Here is a 24,266-nt window from a genome sequence, read left to right as displayed (position 1 = left end):
GGGTGCTGCCTTGCTGTTGCCCAGCTGTCTTGCTGCTCTCTGGCCTTGCTGCAGACGTGCTCTCCAAGGGCTTGGATAGAGCTTGCCTCCTGTACCCTGAAGTCTCAGGACCAAAAAGACTTCTCTCCTGCAGCTGAAATCCCCGTGTGGCAAAATTTTGATGCACCACCTGCCAAGAACGACACACAGCCTGCTTACAGTGAAAATTTCACCGCACGTTGAGTTCAGAACGTTGCAGCCCGACTTCGCAAACAGAAGATCGATGCAGCTACAGTATCTTCAATGCACAGCCCTACTGGAAAGACGCAAGCCGACTTAGAACGACGCCACCCAACTTCCTGAGAGGAATCGATGCAGCGCCTGCTGTGCAGAAGAAAATTCCACGCATCACCTACCAGAATCGGCACAGATGCTGTGACTTCACTCTTCAAGCCCAGCATTCCACGCATAGTCCATGGGGCATCTGAAAACCCCACAACCCGAAGAGGATCCAAGTCCGCGAGCTGGAAATCGACGCAACGCCTTCCCCGCATGGAAAATAACAACGCAAGTCTGTGTGCGAAGGGGCGAAACCGACGCACACTCACTGTTTTCCACGCATCTCCTCCTCTGAGGTCCCTTGTGAGGATTCTTCAACACAAACCAGGTACTTTGCCCTGCAAGGGACACTTGTTGTTTCTAGGAGAACTTAAGACACTTTTTATTGCTTTTACAGTAATCTTTTAAACCCTAAAGACACTTGATATCACTTTCAGTGATATCCCTACATTTGCTTATTGCATCTTTAATCGTTTTTGACCTGCATTTATTCAGATACATATTATATATTTTTCTAAACATAGTGTGGTGTATTTTTGTGGTGTTATATGGTGGTATTTATGATTTATTGTACAAATACTTTACACATTGCCTTATAAGTTAAGCCTGACTGCTCAGTGCCAAGCTACCAGAGGGCACACAATAATTTGGATTGTGTGTGACTTCCCTGACTAGAGTGAGGGTCCTTGCTTGGACAGGGGGTAACCTGACTGCCAACCAAAGACCCCATTTCTAACACATTCATTACCCATTCCTTCCCTTTATTGTATTCCTCCCTTTTGTTTCCCCTTGTTTTTCCTATTAGGTCTCCAACACCTGATCTTTATATTTTGTGTGCTTCCTTCTTGCTCACCTCTTTGACTGGTGGGTTTACAGTGGTGTCCTGGGGCTGTCAGCTATATTCTAAGGGACCTATATTGAGTTTGACAAACAGGAAAGTCCGTCTGCAAAACTCCAGACAGGGTGGCCGCCGCCTATGTGGTGACCTCCCCGCTGGAGTTATTAAGAGTCCCCTGCTAGGTCGGCGGTCGGAAACCTGAGTTTCTGTCCACTGGCCTAGCAGGAAGCAGGCTACAGCATTGCCTCTGGCTCGTAATGAAGCCAGCGGCAATGCCGTAGCCTGCAGGGTGCGCCAGGACCCTTGCAATGTTCACAGTGAACATTACAATGCAGACTGTGAACATTGTGAGGGTGCTGGCCAGGGTGGCCCTTGCACTGCCCATGCCCCTGAGGCCCCTGCACCCATTCTCCGCCAGCCTTTTCATGGCAGAGGTACTGCCATGAAACCGCTGGTGGAGAATGAGATCGTAGTCCCCAGGACAGCACTGCCCTGGCGGATTAGGACTGCCACTATCCTCCAAACAGCCAGGATATGAGACCCTGGCTGAGCTGGAGGTCCCACCGCCAGGGTTAAAATATGGCAGTCTTTAGACAGCCACACTTAATCGGGCCCTAAGTCAGATAATGCTTATCAAAACAGAACCCCTGCTGAAGCCAGTAACATTTTCAAAGCTGTTTGCTTTAAGAAGTTCAAACCTGTGGTAAACCATCTTTTCCTGTTGTTGTCTGTCCGGTGTGTAGCCGGATCAGCCAAACGTTTCTCTGCAACATGGAGACAGAGTTGAGCCTTCCTTCATTAAAGACAATTCGGGGCTGGAGACTGAGCTTCAGTCCAGTGTTTCTCTCCCTCACTGCTCTTCCCTGTTTTCCCTAAGATTTCTGTCATAGGGAGGAATTCCATCTTTGATTATCGGCATTGGTTTTTAGGGACTGCATTGGGGTTTAAACAGGTCTACATATCTGACATAAGAGATAGGACCAGCAGAGGAAAAGATCTTCACCCGCACCTTTGAGCGTTGCCTTCTTGAGCACATGCAGTAGTTCTCCAGGAGTGAAAATACAAATATTCATGAATGCCTTTATGGATTGCCTCCATGGTATGGGCAAATTAAATTGAGATAAACTACTTATTTGGTCTCTGTAGCAGTAGGGCTGAACATTAGATTTGTCACAATAGCTGTAAAACAGGAGTGGCTAAAACAAAAAGACAACATGTAATGTTGGACAATACCTATGAACCTGAGTTTGAGCCACACTGGTGCAAGGGAAATACAGACACCCCCTGGGGTATTCTCAGCTACTAGAACAATAGCAGGATATTTCATGCAGTATTTTTCAACAAAGTCATATTTAGATAAGCTATGTAAAACCTCTGCATAAACAATAATGATTGACTTCAGCTACCGGTATGCTTTAAACATGAAATTCCTTTGGAAAGAAAAAGTAGAAGTTTGGCAAAGAAAAATTCAATCTATCTTTTACAGTATCTAGAACACTAAGGGGCATATTTACAAACCCCTATTGACACTGGAGCGTCACTTTTTGAGATGCTTTGGTGGCGCTGTGCACTGCGCCTTATTTACAAGGCAGTGTTAAGCCACTTTTTGTGGCTTAACGCTACCTCGTAAATACGGCCCTTTCACATGCAGCACTTTTCGTGGAAGAAGCGTGCAACGGGTGTTGCTGTGGACGTTCCACAGCAACACCCATTGAGTTTTGACACTGCCCCAGATTTACAAGAAATCGTAAATCTGTGGCAGCGCCAAAATCAAACGCCACCCCAGGGGTGGCATTATCATGGCGCAACATGGAGAAATACTTTAATTTCGCCTTGTGTTCTGATCTTTCTACATGTGCTGTATTCTGCAGCACACATAGAAAGAGGAAATTGCCATTGAAAATTGTTTGTGTGCAAAAGGGTGTCCCTTCCTGCCCAAAAACAATATCCCCTGCAACGCAGCCATCCTTGCACCATGGCAGAAGGGTGGTTAGGTTGCCACTAGGCAGCTAATTTAGCACTACCGCAGGGGGAAACGCAGGGGTATGCTGTATTTTTGGAAATATGGCGCATCCTGCATGTCAGAACTGACACAGCGCGGCGCTGACAATTTTGGTGCAACGCCACGCTGTACCAGTTCTTTGTAAATATGCCTTTCTGAATCTGTTGTGTTCGCTAGTTTTTGTAGAGATTGTTTCCATCATTAATGTTTGCATGAGTACACTTAAACCTAACAAATCAAATAAATTTTTTAAACAACTCTAGCTATGCCATTCTGACACATTGTGATACCTCTTTTAAGGCTTCTTGTGTGTTCCTCTGTGTTCTTTATTTAACTCTCTCCCCACAGTCAGGCTATCATATGCCAATATATCAAATCTTCAGTGGCAGAGGTTACTGTGTATGGGCGTAACTCCATATTGTAATCATTCATCCATTCAAATAATATCCCTCCCATGCGCTCTTCATCCACACCTTTCTATATCAGCCTCGCTCTATTTCCCTCGATCCCGTATTCAATTTTTCACTTCCTCTGCACTCTTGCACTGCACTACATTGAACTAAATAAAGAAAGAATGAAAACCTTGTCTTTGTTACATACCTATATCATTCTTTTGAAAGCTGCCAGGTGGTGCACTTTGGAGAGTTGCAGGTCCGTTTTGAATACAAACCTGTTCAGAAACAACCTACATGGGAAACAAATGGCATCATACATTTTAGCGTGGCAGATGTGTTAATGAATACCTTAAGTACATATAAAAAACATATTTATAATGTAGAATGAGAGCACATTTTATGAGAATAGTGAAGTAAACGTGTTCATGTATTTGTTCCCACATCGCTTAACACCGAAATCATTGTCAGGGTATTTTTCAGAGAAGTCGTGGATCAGAGGTCAGTTTACCAATCAAAGCCATATGGAATATATGAAAAGCACCAATACCATAAAAAATAACTAAGAACGTTGTTTATAACCTTGTGAATGGTCCCTTGGTTCTACAGGCTGCATAGGCTATGGCATCTACCACCACAAAGGTGGACCATGCTCCCTATTTATAACGCCCTGTGGTGGCTCCCATCACTGCACTGAAGGGTTGCTGAGTGGGCAACGTGTTTAATGTGCCCACTCAACAAACATTCTTGCTGAGAGAAAACAAATTTACAAAGCGGAGCTTGTTTTCTCAAAACAAAACATCAAATGACCCAACATGTAGGGAATTTTCTTCCTGCACTTGGAATAATTATGTATTTGCCCTGCTTATTTGCAACACACATTGCATGGTGAACATTGAAAATGAGTGATGACAACACCCACCTTCAAGAGAGTGGTATGACTGACACTGTGACATGGAGGTCCTTTAGTTGACGATCCACCAGGTTAGAGGTATTCTGCTGCATACATCTAGTGCTTCCCCAACTCTCAGCACAGCTGGGAAACTATGAGTTTGGAAAAGCTGAAGCACTGCCAATGTACAGTGGTTGCCCTGCTTTGTCAAAATCTAAATAAGGACTGTTGGGATACAGAAAATTCCCCCAAAATGGCTCTGGAAAGCAGACATCCATGCCTTTAAGTACCTGTAGCAAGCTGTAGTGTTGTTGACCAATACCTCAGCAGTGCATGTGCAGTGAAACCTTTCCATAAGTTGAGGTGAGACCCGTGTAGGAATCTATCATCTAAAGGGCACGTGAGGTGCAACTTAAAGTTTAAGACAGTCACTACTGTCATCTCACTGGCCTGCAGAGAAATTAATATAATTGTTGGGCAGGCCTTTTTCCCTGTTGCAGGTTTGAGACAGCAGGCTTTTGAATTCCCCTTCGTTTTTCAGATTGCTCTGCCGCTCTTTTACTCCTGGCTCCTCTGATTCCCCATCTAAAGCGTGGATGTTGTGTGTTGTGCTACTTCTTGTGGGTGGGTGGATATATGTAGGATGCAAAGTACACGTCACTGCAGCCACAGTGAGTTACATATTGTATCAAGCATAGCTTGGCGATACCATAGATGTAGAGCTGGAGGAAAAGCCCAGACAGCACTTTATACTCTAACATTTCTCCAAGAACATTCCAGGGGTCAAACAGAGGAGTGTTGCAAGGAAACATAGGGTCCCTCTGAAACTAGGGAGTCTCCCCCTGACCCTTCATGACTCAGTGCTATATGAGAGATGCTTACACCCCCTCCAGGAGGTTGCTCCTGAGATCAGATACTCAGCTACACGTGACTCCCTGTTTTTGCTTGTATCATTGACTATCGCTGGACCAGTCTGAGTGGAAATCACAAAAGTGCAGAACTTGCCAGAACCAGTCACAAAGCTCCTCACATAGAATATGACTGTCAGCCACAAGTATTGTGATGGACCAGAAACTTCCAGTCATTGTGCCAAGACTGCCTGGCAGAAGCCTGCAGTCCTCCACCAGCATTGACTCGGAGATAACTTTGAACTCCAGAGTGGAGGACCTACTGCCAACTCTCATCGCAAGTTTTGGATCAGTAGCCTATATCTAGTATTAAGAAATGCTGAAGAGGTAGGAAGCAACAGATGTCATTGAACTCATAAGCAACTTCCAGTACCAAGAGAAGACCAAGATCATCAAATGATGTAGCAACTGCCACCTGGGGTAGGCAGTTTGTTGGATATGGGGTCTCTCTTTGGAAGTCGGTTTGAACCCTGTCCAAGTAGGGACCCTCACACTAGTCAGGATAAGAGAGATACCCACTCAGATAACCCCAGCTCACCCCTTAGGTAGTTTGGCCTGAGCAGTCAGGCTTATCTCAGAAGCAATGTGTAAAGCATTTGTACATAACACACAGTAATAAATGAAAACACTACAAAAGGACACCACACCAGTTTTAGAAAGATAGCCAATATTTATCTATATAAAACAGGACCCAATATGATAAAAATCAACCATACAGTAATAAATGTATGAATTCTGCAAGATTTACTCAAAATTACCGTTCCTTGAAGCCGATAGCTCCACCTGGGGCAATCACGGTGTCGTGATCAGCAAAATCAACAATTCAGGCTAGCCACGGCATTGCAGGCCAGCTACGGTGTCAGGAAGACCTGCAATCGTACCTTTGCAATTGCAGGGCGTCGTGATCCTCTCGGTGAACTCTGGAGAGCGGTGTCATTGCTGTCGTGGTGTCGGTTCTGGAGTTGATACAAGAGTCGCCATGCCCTTGAAATCATGCACGTTGTGGATCGAACTCCGCTGATGAAGTCAGGAGCGCTGGCATGGATGGCGTCAGGGCTAGGGTGCGAAGCGGGACGATGCAACGTGCGGTGCCCACAGGTCATAGAGCAGGCAGCAGCTCGGTGATGGCATCTAGCAGAGTCGGTGAAGCCAGGGCTGCGGTGTGAAGCAGGGCAGTGTGACGTGCAGTGTCACCAGGTCACGGTGCAGGCAGCGGCATCATCGCTGCTGAAACGCTGTCATCGGTAGGCCCAAGCCAGCGGTGCGGGATGGTACTTCGTGACCCTCACAATCGCTGTCCACAGGCCAAGATACAGTCAGGGATGCCTGGTGACAGCAGTGGAGTCGATGGTGCTGGTGTTGGGGGACTGGGGCCGCAGTGCGAGACTGGACGGTGCTTCAGGCTCCTCACAAGCGGTGTCCACAGTCCATGGTGCAGGCAGTGGCGGTGGTGTCAGCAGGAGTGGTGTCATCGGGGATGCCCAGGCTTTGGTGTGAGCAAGGTGATGCCGGAGTGAAGGACCATAGGTCGCGGTGCGAGCTACGGCTCGGTGAAGTCGTCCGATGACAGCATCAGTGGGACCAGGGTCGCGGTGCAAAGCGAGGCAGTGCGGCTCCGTTCGGCGCCAGCAGGTCATGGTACGGGCCAGCGGCATCATTGGTGGTGTTGCGGTGGTTTCTCCTCTTGAACAGCACAAAAGACACAGTTCCCAGTGCTGCAGGTCGAGGAAACTGAAGTCTTTGGTGTCCCTGAGATTTCCAATAGAAGGTAAGCTCTACTCCAAGCCCTTGGAGAACTTTCTCAAGCAGGACACACAGCAATTTTCACCCTTTGCACTCTTTTCAGGCAGAAGCAGCAACTGCAGGCCAGTTCAGCAAAGCAACACAGCAAATGGACAGTACTCTTCCTTCAGCTCTTCTACTGGGCAGAGGTTCATCTTGATTCCAGAAAGATTCTAAAAGTTTCGGGTTTTTGGGCTTCTTATTCCCCGTTCTGCCTTTGAAGTTGGCAAACTTCAAAGCAAATTCTCAAGTGTTTGCAAGAGCCTTCCTTGTCCAGGCCAGGCCCCAGACACACACCAGGGGGTTGCAGGCTGCATTGTGTGAGGGCAGGCACAGTCCTTTCAGGTGCAAGCAACCACTCCTCCCTCCACTCTAGCTCAGATGGCTCATCAAGATATGCAGGCTACACCCCAGCTCCATTTGTGTCACTTTCTAGAGGAGAGGAGTCAAACTGACCCAGATGGGGAATCCACAAACCGGTCCCAGGATGCTTGTTTCTGGTCCAGGGAGGACCTGGCCTGGCAGTTCAGGCTGTACTGTTACCCTGGGGAAAAGGGTCAAGACTGATTTTCATATGGCTGGGTCCAAACTGGAATAGCTTGGGGAGCAAAAAAACTGATGGACTAAACCCAGATCTGTGACAGGGAGTGAATGTTTGATTTGGTCTACATTCTGTCCATCAAGAGTTCTCTTTACATTTGTCACCCCAGTGGAAAGGGTATGCCCAGGCGTGGGTCCCATGCTCACTATGCCACCAGATTCCAGCTAGCCTGGTTGAAGGGGGGGTGATACCCGAAACCGGTCCCAGGATGCTTTTTTCTTGTCCAGGGAGGACCTGGCCTAATAGTTCGGGCTGGACTGTTCCCATGGGGAACATGGTCAACATTGATTTTCATATGGCTGGGTCCAAACTGGAATAGCATGGGGAGCAAAAAAACTGATGGACTAAACCCAGATCTGTGACAGGGAGTGAATGTTTGATTTGGTCTACATTCCGTCCATCAAGAGTTATTTTTGCATTTGTCATCCCAGTGGAAAGGGTATGCCCAGACGTGGGTCCCATGCTCACTATGCCACCAGATTCAAGCTAGCCTGGTTGAAGGGGGGTGATACCCGAAACCGGTCCCAGGATGCTTTTTTCTTGTCCAGGGAGGACCTGGCCTAGCAGTTCGGGCTGGACTGTTCTCATGGGGAACAGGGTCAAGATTGATTTGCATTTGGCTGGGTCCAAACTGGAATGGCATGATGAGCAAAAAAACTGATGGATTAAACAAAGATCTGTGACTGGGGGTGAATGTTTGATTTGATCTACGTTCCGTCCATCAACTGTTCTTCTTACTTTCCAAAAGTGGCATTTTCAAAATCACAATCTAAAAAACAACTTCACTAAAAGATGTATTTTTAAATTGTGAGTTCAGAGACCCAAACTTCATATTTTTATCTGCCCTCAAAGGGAATCTACCCTTTGAAGTTATTTAAAGGCAGCCCCCATGTTCACCTATGAGGGAGATAGGCCTTGCAACAGTGAAACCTGAATTTGGCAGTATTTCACTGTTAGGACATGTAAAACACCCCAGTACATGTTCTACATTTTAAATACACTCCACCCTGCCCATGGAGCTACCTAGGGCGTACCTTAGGTAGGCCTTACATGTACAAAAGGGAAGGTTTGAGCCTGGCAAGTGGGTACAATTGCAAGGTTGAATTGGCAGTTAAAAAGTAGATTCTAAGTCCAATTACTCTAAAAAGCCTTCTACTCACTTGTAACTTCAAATCATTCATCATTCATTGCTGTGTAATAATCCAATCGAAAACATGATCTGAGTCTTCATGTATATGTTATTTAGGTATTTACTTCTTCAAAAGATATTGCTTGAATCAGTAGCAATCGATGTTTACAGAAGTCTTGTCATAGTAAATATATGCGGCCTGATACAGTTAAACACCCATGCGAATACATGCACAACAATTAAATTTATGAAGACACTCACAGCTGTCACGTGTTAAGTACTGTTCATAGGACTTCCTCAAGGCCGATCGATATGATAAAGGAAGCAAGTAAAAATACAAGTAAAAAACAGAAAACAAAGATTTAAGAACTTTTCTAAGGCAATACTTAGAAAATAATGCACCCATCCACCAAGTTAATAGCACCCAAAAAGCAGTGAATATTGCAGATAATAAGAAAGACATAGATTTTCACCCTACAGCACCAGAAAAAAACACCCAAAGCGTAACAGTATATAAATACAAGCATTTGCAGTGCAATGGGTCTCGCGTTTGCTCAGGTAAGAGCTCTTTGCGTTGTAAATTCCGAACTGAACATTTCTTGCGACATAAATTGAAAATAAAAAGTAAAACAGAAGTTTGTTCGCAGTCAAACGTACTATCTGCAGAAATGCAATTATCCATGTAACAGGGTCGATGTGATGTAAAGCGCTCGACTACTGTGAGATCGCACTGCGTAGGAAATAAATAGAAAAAAAGTAGTCCAGAAACCATACAAAAAACACAGTCTCATATGTTTTCAGGATTTGGAATGACATATGCATGCCTTCCACTAATGAAAGCAAGCAAATTTTAAAAGGCAAGCCCACAAACCAACTAAACTCATGGGCGTGCAGTGGGCGTGGTTACAATCCCATAGAGAGATTACAGCAGGGAAAGAGCACTTTGTGTTCGACCGTAAAAAAACACCCACATTTTTGTCCCTCATTCTAAAATAAAATACATCCATATTGTTTTCAGATCAACTTTATTTGCAGAAAAGAACCAGAATAAGTGAGAACGATCTATAGACATCGTTCATGTGTAGTAAAACGGCCGGATACAAACCAGTAAGAACCTGCTTATCAGATAATCACAATCTTTATATGATCAGGGGTTACCTAGTTCAGAAAGGATTTTTGAGCTACTAGTCTTACAAAATTCAACCGTAACTCATGAATAACAAAAGATCCAAAAACTAGCCCCTCGATCAAAAGAAAGTAAGAAGGGATAGATGGTCATTAATTGCCTAATCCAGTGGTTCCCAACCTGTGGTCCAGGGACCCCTGGGGGTCCATGAAGCCTTCTCAGGGGGTCCGTGAGAGCCTAGAAAATTAAAAAATATTAACAAATATTGACAAATTAGGTCCCCAGCTTCCAGTAATGACTCAGGCGGGGGTCCCCGGATTCCCATGATGATTCAGTTTGGGGTCCCTGGGTTCCAATAATGTTAAAGTGGGGGTCCACAGAAATCAAAAGGTTGGGAACCATTGTCTAACCTAGTTGGTTTACAACTAATGAGAATCTATAAAATGCACCGACCTGATGTCAAATGGATTTCCAAGTTCTAATTCGTTCTAATGGTAATAGCACACAAGGCTTCCGAAAGTTCTGAGATCCAAAAGATGTCTGTATGGATAAAGAGCAGTCCGTGTCTTTCGACCCTTGTATGTTCAAAGGATATTCTGTTATAAAATATCCAAATCAGAGCTAAAAAACAAAACATGAAAAGTATATTTCATAGTGGAAAGTCATGTGAAAGACCCATTATGTTTATCATGGAACTTCTGAGAGATATCATAAAAAAGTATTGTGAGTATGACATTACACACAGTAAGATGCTCATGCCCACCGGGAATAATGAATTTGCAATAAATATGAATAATCCCCTTCGTAGAAATAATCGTAAGAACCATGGTACTTATGAATTTACCATTGAGTATTTAGAAATACTCCAAGGACGCGGTCCCAATGGCTCCATATAATCGAACTATAGACAAAAATAGTCCAATCTGTGTACAGGACAAAGGTATGTCCAAAATTCCCCAGAAATGACACTCACTGTGCTAATCTGTATAATAGAACAGGGTCAATAAATCTGAAATAGCTGCACTGAACAAATACCAAAAACCCATCAACATTGCTCACCATATTGTGCCATGTTGCTAAGCTACTTGTAAAATGCCTTATAAATGGTACTCTTTGTTCTAATTCTGATAATAGAGCAAAATCTGTATATATGAAATAGCTGCGCTCAACATGTAACAACATGCATCAATATTACTCACCCCAAGAAGGGCCGTGCTACAAAGTTTGATTACCAGACTGTCAAAGGAGCGTGCTATAGACCAGCCCTTATAAAAAGGCAGCACTGAGTGCATCGCATGTCCTTCATAACAAAAATGAAAAGAGAAAAAACTACTGCCAAGGGGAATATGGGTTTCACTGGCATGAAAAGGCTGGCAGAGAACCAGGTCATAATCACAGGGCAGTGCTGACTTCCATGCAGCCCTGGCTGATTTCGACCTCCGCCACTGTCAGCCTGTCAGGATTGAAGAAAGGTTGGCGGGACTGCCCACCAACCTCGTAATGTGGCAATCGGACCGCCACAAACGCAGTGGTCTGACAGCCACCTTGAGTGTGGCAGCCCTCAGACAGCCATACTCGTAATCACGCCCTAAGGGGCATATGCATGCTCTGTTTGCGCCGGATTCGCATCATTTTTATTTTTTAAGCAAATCCAGCACAAACTTAACTCCATATTTTAATTTTGGTGCTAGACATCTCTAGCGTCAAAATATTGGAGTTAAAGTCATTTTTTGCCTGCAGAAACTACCTTGGTCAATGAGATGCAAGGTAGGCGTTCCCGGACAAAAAATTACTCTAAGGCCCTAGCACCTTATTTATCCTCCCGTGTGGAGGAGGGCCTTAAATATTGGTGCTAAGCCTGCTTAGCACCATTATTTAATGCCTGGGTATAGGCAGGTGTTAGGGGACCTGTGGGCCTTTTTACATGGTCAGAGTGTCTCATTACGGGTTTGGCAGTCCTTCAACTGCCATGGAGGCAGTAATGGTCCGACTGACATCAGGATGGCAGGTGGACCACTGTATTATGGGTCAAGCGGGCCTATGGAACAAAGACTGCTCCAGCAACGCCAGACAGCACAGATCGCCACGGTAATGAGGCTACAGCAGCCGGCCGGCAGAGCCTGTGTTTCCGCTGGCCATATTACGAGGTTGTACACCACCTATGTGACCGTGGTGGTCCAACTACCATGTTTCAAAAGGTGGAAATGGACAGTATAAAGAAAGACACTCATCTGCAGACAGCCACAGTGCCATACTTGTGCCCCTCTACATGGCACTGTGCTCAATGGCCATGCTCGGGGGATATAAGTCCCCTGGGCATGGCCATTGGGCTAGGGGGCATATCTCCTGTCTTAACTGAGACAGGAGTCATGTTGATGGGGTTTTAACGTAAAAAAATGATGCTAGTCTGGGCAGAGGCATTTTGTTTGCCTCTGCCCTTACTAGCATCATCCTCTGATGCTAAATCCCCTGTTCCCCCTACGCCTCCCGCACCCGGCTAGCGGTCTATGACGCTAGCTGGACCTTACCACCGGCTAGCGTCATTCCATAAATATGATGCCCGGCAGGTGTCTTGGTATGGCGCTAGCCGGCGGTAAACGTTTTGACGCTGAACTGCGTTCGCGCAGTTCAGCGTCAAAAAGTATAAATATGGGCCTAAGTGTTCTTTGTAAATGGCAATATGAAGGGAGAAAAAAGAGTACTCGAAATCCAAGTTCAAGTGAAGAAGCTCAGGAAGGATGTGTGCACATAAAGTGGAAATTAAAGTGAAAGCCATAACAAGCAGTAAGTCTAATGGAAAAGATATACAACAATGAAAAAAAGTTTGGTCCCACATGGGAATAAATGTCCAGGTGTGTTAGTTACATGCACTACTATGATAGTAGAGAAGTGCATCACTTGGCTACCCATCTGTGTGCTGACAATGGCACATATTAGATACATAAACAAAGTAAAGTTTTTTTTTTTAAAGTTAGCAACACTATCCAATGCAAGCCGTAGAGGGCACATTTTAGTCACCATATTTTCAACACATATAACGGTAGTGGTTATCTATATATCCCAAATAAATGTTCTTATCATGATCCTCTAAGAGAAATAGGCCCATATTTATACTTTTTCATGCAAAACTGTGGTAATGCAGTTTTGTGTGAAAACGTTTACCACCAGTTAGCGCCATTCCAAGACGCCGGCTGGGCATCTTATTTATGTATGGCGCAATCTGGTTCAAAGGGTGGGCTAACGTCATGGAAAATGAAGTTAGCCAGGTGGGGGTAGCGGTATGGGAGAAGGGGGTTTTGCACACAAAAAGTGATGTTAGGTTGGTTAGAGTAAAAAAAGATTACTCTAACCAGCCTAGCGTCATTTCTTGATGCTAAACCTACCATAACACATTACTCCTGTCTTATAAAAAGACAGGAATCATGCCCACCACCCCAATGGCCGGGCACAAGAGACAAAGGTTCCCTGGTGCATGGTCATTGCAGCCAGTGCCATGTATGGGGGGCCCATTTCAGGGCCCCTAATGGCACTTTAAAATGAAAAAAAAATACTTACCTCTACTTACCTGGAATGGGGTCCCCCACCCCATGGTGTCCGTCTCGTTTGGGTTGGGGTGTCCGTGGGGCCTGAGGAGGGCACCTGCGGACTTATTCCATGGTGTTCACCATAGAAATAGGCCCACAGGTCCCCTAACGCCTGCCCTGACCCAGCCGTTAAATAATGGCGCTAAGCAAGCTTGGCTCCATTATTTAGGCCCGCCTCCCTCCTGTGCACCATTTTTGTACGGGAGGATGAATAAGGCGCCTGGGCCTTAGAGACACTTTTTGCCTGGGAACACCTACCTTGCATCTCATTGACGCAAAGGAGGTTCACGCTAGCAAAAAATCACTTTAGCTCCAATATTTTGGCGCTAGACTAGTCTAGTGTCAAAATATAAATATGGAGTTAAGCTTGTGCTGAATCAGCGTAAAAAACAATGATGCACATAAATATAAATCTGGGGCATAATGTATAGTTCCTGTATTGATATAATCATAGTGTCTCATTACAAGTTTAGCAGTCCTTCGACTCCCATGGAGGCGGTGGTGGTCCAACCGACATCTGGTTGGTGGTCGGACCACCATATTATGGGTCAAGCAGGCCTATGGAGCAAAGACTGCTCTGGCACCGCCAGGTAGCACAGACCGCCACGGCAATGAGGCTACAGCAGCCGGCCGGCAGAGCTTGTGTTTCCGCTGGCCATATTACGGGGTTGTACACCAGAAATGTGACTGTGGTTGTCCAACCACCATGTCTCAGAAGGCGGAACTGGACAGTATAAAGGAAGACACTCACTTGCAGACAGCCTCACTTGTCTGTTGCCGCCATGGAGCCCATCGCACAATTTCTGCCGCTGCTGCTGATGCTCAAAGGTGCACAAAACCAATTTGTCCAGGGATACCACTCACCTTAAGTAGACACACACCTACCTGTATCATAAACCTTAAGAAAAGATCATAGCACTGTCATCCACATCATATGGGGGTGGGGGCACGCCATGGGCACCAAGTAGTTCACATCCCATGCACAGTCCGAAACAAATATCAAGACGGACACATTCACAGTTACAATACGTCCCCTTTAGCAGCTCACTCACACTGCACCACAACACTAAACAAAAACACACGGTCACACAACTCTGGCACAGAGATAGTGAAGGCTACAAAACATTCACCCACACATCACCAACTACACACAAACCTCACACACTCACATTCCACACAGGCCAAGGACTGTTATCACATACAACATACATATGTATCAATGTGTCATGGAACACAAACAACACCCCATTAAACAGCCCTGCAATGGACACACATCACAGCACAGTGCAAGGACAACGGCATGCACAATACACAGTGAGACTAATAGACAAAGGGCACTATGCAGACAATACTTGCACAATTGGGATGGGGCATCAGAAGCACTCAGGGAAGGAGGCTGCCTGGGACACATATCACCTTGCAACTGCCCATAAAACAACATGTGTAAATTAAAATGGCCCAATTTGTGTCTGTGGTGAAATCATTACTATACACAAATGCCATGCCCATCTGAACAAAGCACATACAACTCCAACTGCATAGGACATACCTCTACAGGAACTAGCTGCAAGGGACACACAACTAAATGAGCACATGCACAGTCAAATGCAAACAAAGATAGCACAATATAACTCACTCCTTGTCTGCACTAACAGAACTCAAGCTGACTCACATCAGATTAATATAAGAAGCCATATCAGGGGACAAGTCCAACACCATACATGCTCACACTGGACAACACAAGATGATCTTCTTCTTTGGAGGGATGGGTGCCTTCTTGGAGGGGAGAGGTATGGGTGCTTGCAGGGGGTGCAGGAAAGGACTTGGAAGTGGAAGGGATGACCTGGGAACTGGGGGGGCTCTTGGGTTTGGGATGGGGTGGAGGGAATAGAGGTATGGTTAAGGTCTAACAAAAAAAGTGTTTGGAGACACAGGGACAGTCATTAGAAGGGGTCAGAATTTGGAGGTTGAGGGAGTGGCCGTATGCTGTGTAGGTGTGGTTGCCATGGGTGCTTGCTTATGGAAGCTATGCATGTGTGTGGTGGCTGTCTTTTGGGTGGGTGAGTGTAGATGTTTGTTTATCTTGGGGGTGGGAGGGTGGAGGTGCTGGGGGATGCAGTGTTGGGTCTATGTGTGACTGTTGAGGTGGTGGCTACAGGTAAGGTGGATATGGTGGATGTCTGTGTGTCTGTAGTTGTGAAGGGGGTGTGCCAGTGACTGTTTCTGTGGTGCCTATGGGTATGCTAGATGTGATATGTGTGATTCTGGGGATGGTAAGGGTATCAAGGGAAGCTGTGACTGTTGCTATGTCTGGGTGGATGCTGTTTGCGTGAACGCTGGTGTGTTTTGTGCTGCTTGTGTTTGTGTGTGCTCCTCTTGGCTGTTAAGGTGGATGTCTGCGGACTGGTCTGTGTGCTTTGGGTAGGTATGGAAAGGGGGGGTTTGGAGTGGGAAGAGGGAGGTGGAGGAGGATAGAAGGTGGGGTTTGACTGGCTACCATCAGTGAGGAGCCCAGAAAAGATCTCTGTAGGTCAATCATTGCACTATAAATGCCTTCCAGGAATGGGTTGGTTTACTCGAGTTGTTTTGCCAGTCCCTGGATGGTATTCACAATGACTGACTGACCCACAGAGATACTTCTCAGGAGGTCAATCGCCTCCTCAATGAGGTCAGCAGGGGTAAGACGGGCTGGGGAAGAGATGCCTGTGGCAAAGGAGACGCCCACTCTCTTGGGTGAACGGGCATGGCCAACTAGGTGGGGAGCAACAGGGAGGGAAGTGATAGAACGGGGAGTGGTGGACAAGAATGGTACTGGGAGATTCTCCAATGTGTCTGTCAAAACTAGGGAGTGTCCACTCGAGGAGGAATTTGATGAGGAGGATGTTCCGGTCTCCCCTGTGACACTCCACTCACCCTCCAGGCCACTGGATCCCTCTGTGTCAATTGTGTCTTCACCCGAGGTCCCATGGAAAGATACTTCCCCACTCAGCTGTGCCCCATCTCCTTCACTTGCCAGTGCTGATGCTGAAAAGACAAAGAGTAATAGAGTCATCACATGTCCATGAACACACTTGAACAATAGCTCTGATAAGCAAACATTATCATGATGACAGGTAGGCCCCAGCAACAAATGCCACCTAAGTGGCCCACATGTGCCATACCATATGCCATCTGGACTGACAACAGTTGTGCACAGGAAAATCAGGATCTCTGAAACCACAATTGCATGACTGAAGTTGTGCAATCACAATAACCAATCATAAAGTAGGAGACCTCACCACTCACAAAGCTTTGCCCCATGGAGCAGACCTCAGTTACCTATTGGCACACAATTGTAGACCAATGCAAAGTCCATTCCTACAGATCCCTCACAAGGGCATACACACATCAATGTATCACATATATAATAGCCCTGCAATAACAAATGATGCTCAAAATTCAGCCTTGTCGATGACAAAAGTACAATAGCCTGTCGAAGGTGACATGGAAATACCCATGTCACTGGAAAAATATCAACAATTTACACTTCACCAAGCGATATTTGTCCCAGTAGAGCCAAGAAGGTCGTACAGATAAGTCAGACGTGCGGCATGAAAATGACTACCGTAGACATCATGTTCAATATATCAGGGAGAGATGTCCCCAAAATACACCACATAATGAATGAGCAAGCCCCAGGCTAATCACCACTACTGGCTGGCACCCCTTACAATGACATACTCTGAGTGTATCAGCAGACGCCAATAGTCCCTTGCATGTTGGAGAGACACAGAAGTTGTAAGGACTTATAGAAGGCCCACAGCATGTTGCCCAATGGGAAGCTACATCACCGTCTCCATCATGGTCAAGCAAACTCAGATGTCTGTCTGTTGATGAATGCCTGTACCCAAACACATTTATGAAACATAACTGCAAGTCTCTCCATGATGCATGTCAACAGTCAGGGCAAATACCTTAACCTTTACACATGTGCAGTGCATTTTCCACCTGAAGCTACATCAAGCTAATTGAAATGCACATTGTGGCTCAAAACTCTAGGCCTATGTTACGTGTCCTTCATTGCTACTGCAGTTGAACAAACCAAATGACATGCTATGACGCATTAGGGAATGCGTGAGCCAATAAACAATGGTAACACACTCCTGTATATGGCACAACATGAAATGAAGCCCAATTGTAAATGTACTATTCCACAAACAGTGTGCCATGCACATATATACAAGAGAATACAGACATCATCCCATCAACATAGGTAGACCATGCATTAAACTACAGCTTACAAATGTTTTCTAAAGAGAAAGGGACACATGCTGACATGTAGCACAAGGAATGTTGGCAACAGTAATTGCACATAATTTATGTCAATTGACATTTCCCTCTTACCAAGGGAATGTAGTGATCTATAGCTGCACACAGAGATCAATGTAAGCTCTGTCACATGTCTGTTGGACACCTTCACATCACAGACTGCAGTGAGGCACCTGCAAACATCATGCACTGAAAAAACACGTTTCTGGGTGGAAGATACCAATATACACATTTATACAGACACATGGCTGAGGACAGTGGTCCATCTCCTACTTATCTGTGGTCTGGAACACTAAGGAGTAGTAGTCTGCTACATAGAAAATTCACACACTACAACAACAAACAGTACATGATTGATAACTACACACATCCATATCTGGTCCTTTCAGAGCAGGTGGTGTAAAGATTTCATACAGTTTTGTGCTAGTCCCTGGTCCAATAGGCAAGGCACATCAGTACAAAGCATATGATGTGTAAATACAAACAATCTCTCCTCTACAGTGTGACATATGGCTCATTCCTAATAATCAGGGGATGCAGTCAGGACCTCACTCAATCACTTGGCAATGGGACAGACAGGAATATGCCCTATACTCACCCCCTTGTGGCTGTTGTGCTGCCATCAAATGTTCCTGATAGGCCACCGCCAGAATGCGGGCCAATAGGGTGGTCATGGTCTGTTGTGTACCACACCCATGTTGGGAGGACAGTCCCAGCTGGGCCAACGCAATCTTCCAGGTCCAGCGTCTCAGGGCTTTCCACCTCTTTTGGCAGTGGTCACTCTGCTGGCTGCAAACCCTCTGGGTCCACAGCTGGAGAAACCTCTCCATACCACTTTCTTTTGATGGGAGTTGACCTGCATAGATGCATAACACAAATCAAGAGATCATGATCACAAATGGTTCAGTCACATACATAAGTTACATCAAGCTAGAACTTTCACATTTTGTCAACACTCCCTAAGTGTAACACATACAAGCCAATAAGTACAGGGGCATGACTACAGACATACACTTCCCAATCTGCAGACCAGCTCACCACCCTGCTCAGGCCATACAATGACTAGGCAGACTTACTGACATCATGTGGAACGTGCCTTAGCAACATGACTGACATGTGAGCTACTACGAGACACCTGTGTGGTTTCTGCAAGGTAGACTCCATAGGCATGAGTAAACCAAAACATTCACACTCTGGGAGAATGACTCTTTGCATCCTGTCCCTCCGGGCAAGTGACAGAGTAAAATCTCAAGCATCACTCATGGATGATAACAATGAAAGGACTTGCATGGTGGGTACAGAGAAGGTCTATCCTGTCCATGTGTGGACATTTGCAATAACAAATGCAGACTCATGCCACTTCAGGTGTAGGGTTCTGTGTTATGTATCTGTATCACAGCACACGGTCTTGGACATATGTGTCCATCCTACAGAGATGGCATCCAACACAAAAAGGCATGCATTGACCAGTTTTTGCTATGTGACTAAGATGCTGCATCATAAATCATGGTCTCACAGGAATCAACACACTGTCTGCTCTGTGGAAATGTCATTTCTGCAATGAGACTGCACAGGAGAAATATGACCTGCATGAAGGTGACATCAGGGCTGTGCTGTGGGAATAAGGGGCCTGTCATGAGTCAGAGACACACATTGACAATGATGCTAAGCGCACATTTGTCACAGACCAGTAAGCCACCCCTATACCAAATCCCAATCTGATCAGGAGAATGAGTCATTCTGGGCAGCATACTCCAACAGAGCCTCCCATTTGCCACAGATCTGCTTGTGTACAGGTAGTGGGCACACTGCCACAGTTGCATAGCCCCAGTGACTCCACCCCAGCCTAGACTGTGACCCATACTGGGAGATACATGTGAGAGGACCTGGTCTTTGCAGGCTGAGCAGACAGAGCCTACATGGCACAACATTCCCATCAGCTCCATGCATAACAGTACACCATGGAGCCAACAGCAAATTGGCATGTGGTGTGTGTGGCAGGCAACCTAGAGGGCAGATAAAGTGAAGACATGTATTACAATCAACAGTCTATCAAGGGCAGATGTTAGAAGAAATCTCTGTGGCAACATACACATAGCTCACATTACTCACAACTTACACAAACAAGATGCATACCCAGCTCATGCTGTCATACACATTCATGTTGACTGACATCTACAACGGTCATGGGGAAAGAGATGTCAGTGGATGGCTATAATGTCACCTCACCTAGTTGAGTGGTTTCAACACAAGGTAGATCAGGGAACACAATGGACACTCACTCACCACAATATGAATAAACTCAACAAATGGCACTGGCCACTAATACGTGCACATTGACTGTTCCATTGATGCCACACAGATCGTAATTACAGGCACATGAGTATTCGATCTACCACACATGGGCAAATTCTAGTCTGTGAGGAGGGAAAGGATGAAGAAGTATTGAGAAAACTGTGTACATAAGGCACTTACCAGCCCCTCTGGTGCACCTTAGAGCTGTCCATACAGGGGGTAGGACCTCAGTCACTAGCCTCTCCAACTCCTTTGGTGAGAAGGCAAGGGCCTTATCACCTGCTGGTTGTGACATGATTTCTCCCAGAGGCGGTACACAGCAGCTTGGTAGTGGAGGTGTCGCTGGCAGCAGGAGACAAGTGAGGGATTATGCAGGACATGACGGTTACATCTGCCACATATGGGGTCATCACTGCTGGGGGACACAGCCATTGGCTTACAACCACCACTGGAAACAACATTAGCCTATGGCTGTGTCCGTCAAGATTGTAACCACCTACTGCCATGATGAGTTCCGCCTGCAGTTGAGAGAAGTTCCCAAAGTCCAGTTGAGTAGGCCAACCAGCTGCCATTTTAGTGCCATGAAATGCGGAATCGGGTATTAACAGTGTGTCACACCTCAGGAAATGTTGTATTTTGCACAAAAAGCTGCTCATATTGTCTTGGGGCACATTCTACCCCTATCAAAAGTAATTTTTGTGTTTGGGACATTCAGTGAAATTTGTGGTTCACATTTTGGATTTAGGTCCAGATACATGATGTTTACACATGTGTGGCAAACCAAGGGGGTAACATGTGACCCTTATGTCATTAGCAGCTGTAAGGTGTACTGTTTGCCATATCTAGCCCTTCTAACTTGTCTTGTCACATGTTAACCTTGAAATGCATCACATATGTTTCTGTGGACACAATGACTAATGACAAAACTCATTTCCTCTCATGTACAGGTACCAAGGGAGAGGGAGGATGTGACAACCACCTTTTTACCAACCACTGCCAGACCTTCAGGCCATGGAAGAAAGACATATCATCCTCCTGTATCATCTGAATCGGAAAACAATAGTGGATCTATATCCTCAGTAGGAGCCAGATCTGATGCCAGCTATTAGTAATCCAAGCTGCATACCACCTATTGTACAAGTCATGTCAGTGTTGCACTTCCTAACCACAGGGTCCGTCCAACATACAGTGGCCCAAACTAGTGTTATGTCCCAACCTATGATCAGTCTGGTGTTGAAGGATGTGTAAGATCATTGTGGCCTGCTGCATGCTCCACAATATTGACCTGAGGAGGAACATCGCATACATCCCAGAGGAGGGGTAGCCTGCAGTGCCACCAGGTGAGCCTCCTGAAATGCCTAGTGAGGATGACAGTTGTGAATAGGAAGGAGCTGACTTGCGGGAAGATCTCATCAGTAACTACTTTTCTCAAGTGTAAGTATGTCATGTGATGCAATGACTGTAACTGTACCAAGGACTGTAGTTGTCAGAATGTGTGGAGTGGAGTGTTTTGGCATAACACTGGGGAACCTGTGATCAGGGACTGTTGTACTGCCCTCTTCCATTATCTTGGTTTATGTGATGTTGGATAACTTGGTTTTGATATGTGTTAAGGGTCAAGCTGATGACACCATTCACTTCTGTGTTTGCCTATTCTACAGGACAATGTCTGACAAGGTACTTCCTTCAGTGGTCTGGGGAACGTACCTATGTATATCTACCTTGACACAATATGAGTCAGCCATTCTTGGCAATGACAGTCCAGACATTTCCACAACCCACGTGCTGTATAGTGAATTAAAATGCTTGGTGTGACCAGACACTTGTAGCAATGTGTTTGTGTGTGTTGGTTGTTGTCCTTAGTAGCACACTGAACCTGTAACACATCCCTCCTTGCACTAGTATCTTGTGCCTTCATCATTTGCTTCACATGATCTCTACATAGCAATAACTGAAACAGAAGCAAGCAGACAGAGACTCTGCGGTAGGTGGTATTTATTGTGAATTTGTGCATAGAATACAAATAAGTGACATGACATAACAGAATAGTGAAGGGCTTAGCCATGGTGGATGAAATCATTGGACTAGATGCCACAGCACCGTAAGTCAAAAATCCAGTTTACTCCTGCCATAGGAAATGGAAGGTGGCTGAAGGACAGTCAACTGAGCAAATATGTGTCACACAAAGGAATTTGTTCAGGGAGAGGTCACTTGCTGGCAGTGGTCAATGTCTGGCCATCTGCACTTCCTGAATTCTTAGCTGTATCTCCCCACTTGTGTGGGGGGGAGGTGCTGCTACAGTGGCAGGGATGGAGTTGTAGTAAGGGAGTGGGAGGGACACCACCAGTCTTCTTGGCCTGTAGCTGGTGTCTGGAGACCAGGGAACAGACCTTACCACTGATGTCATTCCACCTCCTACTGATGTCCTCCTGTGTGCACAGTGTTGTGCCTACAACATTCGGGGGCATATTTATACTCTGTTTCCGCCAAATGTGCGTCACAATTTTTGACGCACAATTGACGCAAACCATGCCCCATATTTATACTTTGACGTCTGACTCCACGGGCGTCAAAATTCCACCATGTGCGTCATTTTTTGGAAGGGGGAACCAGCCTTGCGTTAATTATATGCAAGGTAGGCGTTCCCTTCCAAAAAATGACTTTAAGGCCTGTGCCCCATATTTATACTCTGACATCATTTTGAAGCACAGGAGGGGGCAGGCCTTAAAAAACGGCGCTGTTTTTTAAAGCCTGGGTCAGGGCAGGCGTTAAGGGACCTGTGTGCTAAGAAGGAGCCCAGAGGTGCCCTCCCATGCCCCCAGGGACACCCCCTGCCACCCTTGCCCACCCCAGGAGGACACCCAAGGATGGAGGGACCCATCCCAGGGAAGTTGAGGTAAGTTGGGGTAAGTATTTTTTGTCGTTTTTTTTTGTGGCATAGGGGGGCCTGATTTGGGCCCCCCTACATGCCACTATGCCCAATGGCCATGCCCAGGGGACATAAGTCCCCTGGGCATGGCCATTGGGCAAGGGGGCATGACTCCTGTCTTTGCTAAGACAGGAGTCATGTCAATGGAGGTTGGGCGTCAAAAAAAATGGTGCAAATCCGGTTTGAGGCCTGAATTTTGCCTCAGACCTGACTTGCCCCATTTTTTTACGCACAACCCCCATTTTCCCATACGCCGGCGCTGCATGGTGTGAGTCATTTTTTTTGACGCACACCAGTCCGCAGCTCCGGCTAATGTCATTCTATAAATAAGGTGCCCGCATGGCGCGTTGGAATGGCGTTAGCCGGCTGTAAAATTGTTGACGCACAACTGCGTTGGCGCAGTTGTGCGTCAAAAAGTATAAATATGGGCCTCACTCTGTTGATGTTCCTGTTCAATATTCCCATTTTCCAACTGAGAGTAGTGTGTTGGACTTGGGCTCCGAACAGTTCTGGGTCAAATCTTATGATTGTATCCACCATGACTCTTAACTCTTCATCAGTGAAATGGGGACTTACTGTATAATATGTGCCATGGTGGAAAAAAATAAAATGTGTATTACGGTGACAATGACTTACTGAATAGGGGTTGTGCCCCAGGGTGGGACTTGACAAAAGTGTGTACAGGGCATTGTATGGGATGGTGAAAAGAAGAAAATGGTGCCTAGCATCTGAGCAGTGTGGGAAAAAGTCATTCTGACTTGCTGTGTATTACTGTGAAAATGCAGAGGATTGTGGTGTGTGAAAGGGTGTGTTTTATAGTTTGATTTGCAGATGTGTTGTGTGTGGCAATGTGTCTCACCTGTGTTGTTTTCGAATTCATGAAATGTGCTGTTTTGTATTACTTTGCTGTCTGTGACCGCTGTGGTTCCGACCGCCATTGGCTGACCGCCATGGGTACCTGCCAATGCCACTTTGCACTTGTAATATGGTCAGTGGTTGGTCGCTGGGCTGTCGGTGCTGGAGTTCGAACCGCCTATTTCTGGGTCTCTGTGCTGCTGGTGGTCTGCCTTCTTTGTTTGGCAGTCAGAGGTCCTGCCTCTGTAACTCGTAATACGGTGGTGTGGGAGACTGCCATCTTGGCTGTCTTTTCAGGACTGCCAAT

General features: G+C 45.9%; 1 protein-coding gene across 6 annotated transcripts in view; it reads right to left on the bottom strand.

Moving 5' to 3' along the window:
* Positions 1–24,266, bottom strand: part of BCAS1 (brain enriched myelin associated protein 1) — a 364,378-nt gene that overhangs the window by 253,246 nt on the left and 86,866 nt on the right. For all 6 annotated transcript variants that reach the window (XM_069243624.1, XM_069243621.1, XM_069243622.1 and 3 more), the window contains exon 3: positions 3,759–3,843. In XM_069243624.1, coding sequence (XP_069099725.1) covers positions 3,759–3,843 — 85 coding nt within the window. The remainder of the gene's footprint in view (positions 1–3,758; positions 3,844–24,266) is intronic.

Source organism: Pleurodeles waltl, chromosome 7, assembly GCF_031143425.1.
Source record: "Pleurodeles waltl isolate 20211129_DDA chromosome 7, aPleWal1.hap1.20221129, whole genome shotgun sequence".
Classification (NCBI taxonomy): domain Eukaryota; kingdom Metazoa; phylum Chordata; class Amphibia; order Caudata; family Salamandridae; genus Pleurodeles; species Pleurodeles waltl.
Note: the sequence above shows the minus strand (reverse complement) of the source record. Positions and strands in the feature narration are given on the sequence as shown.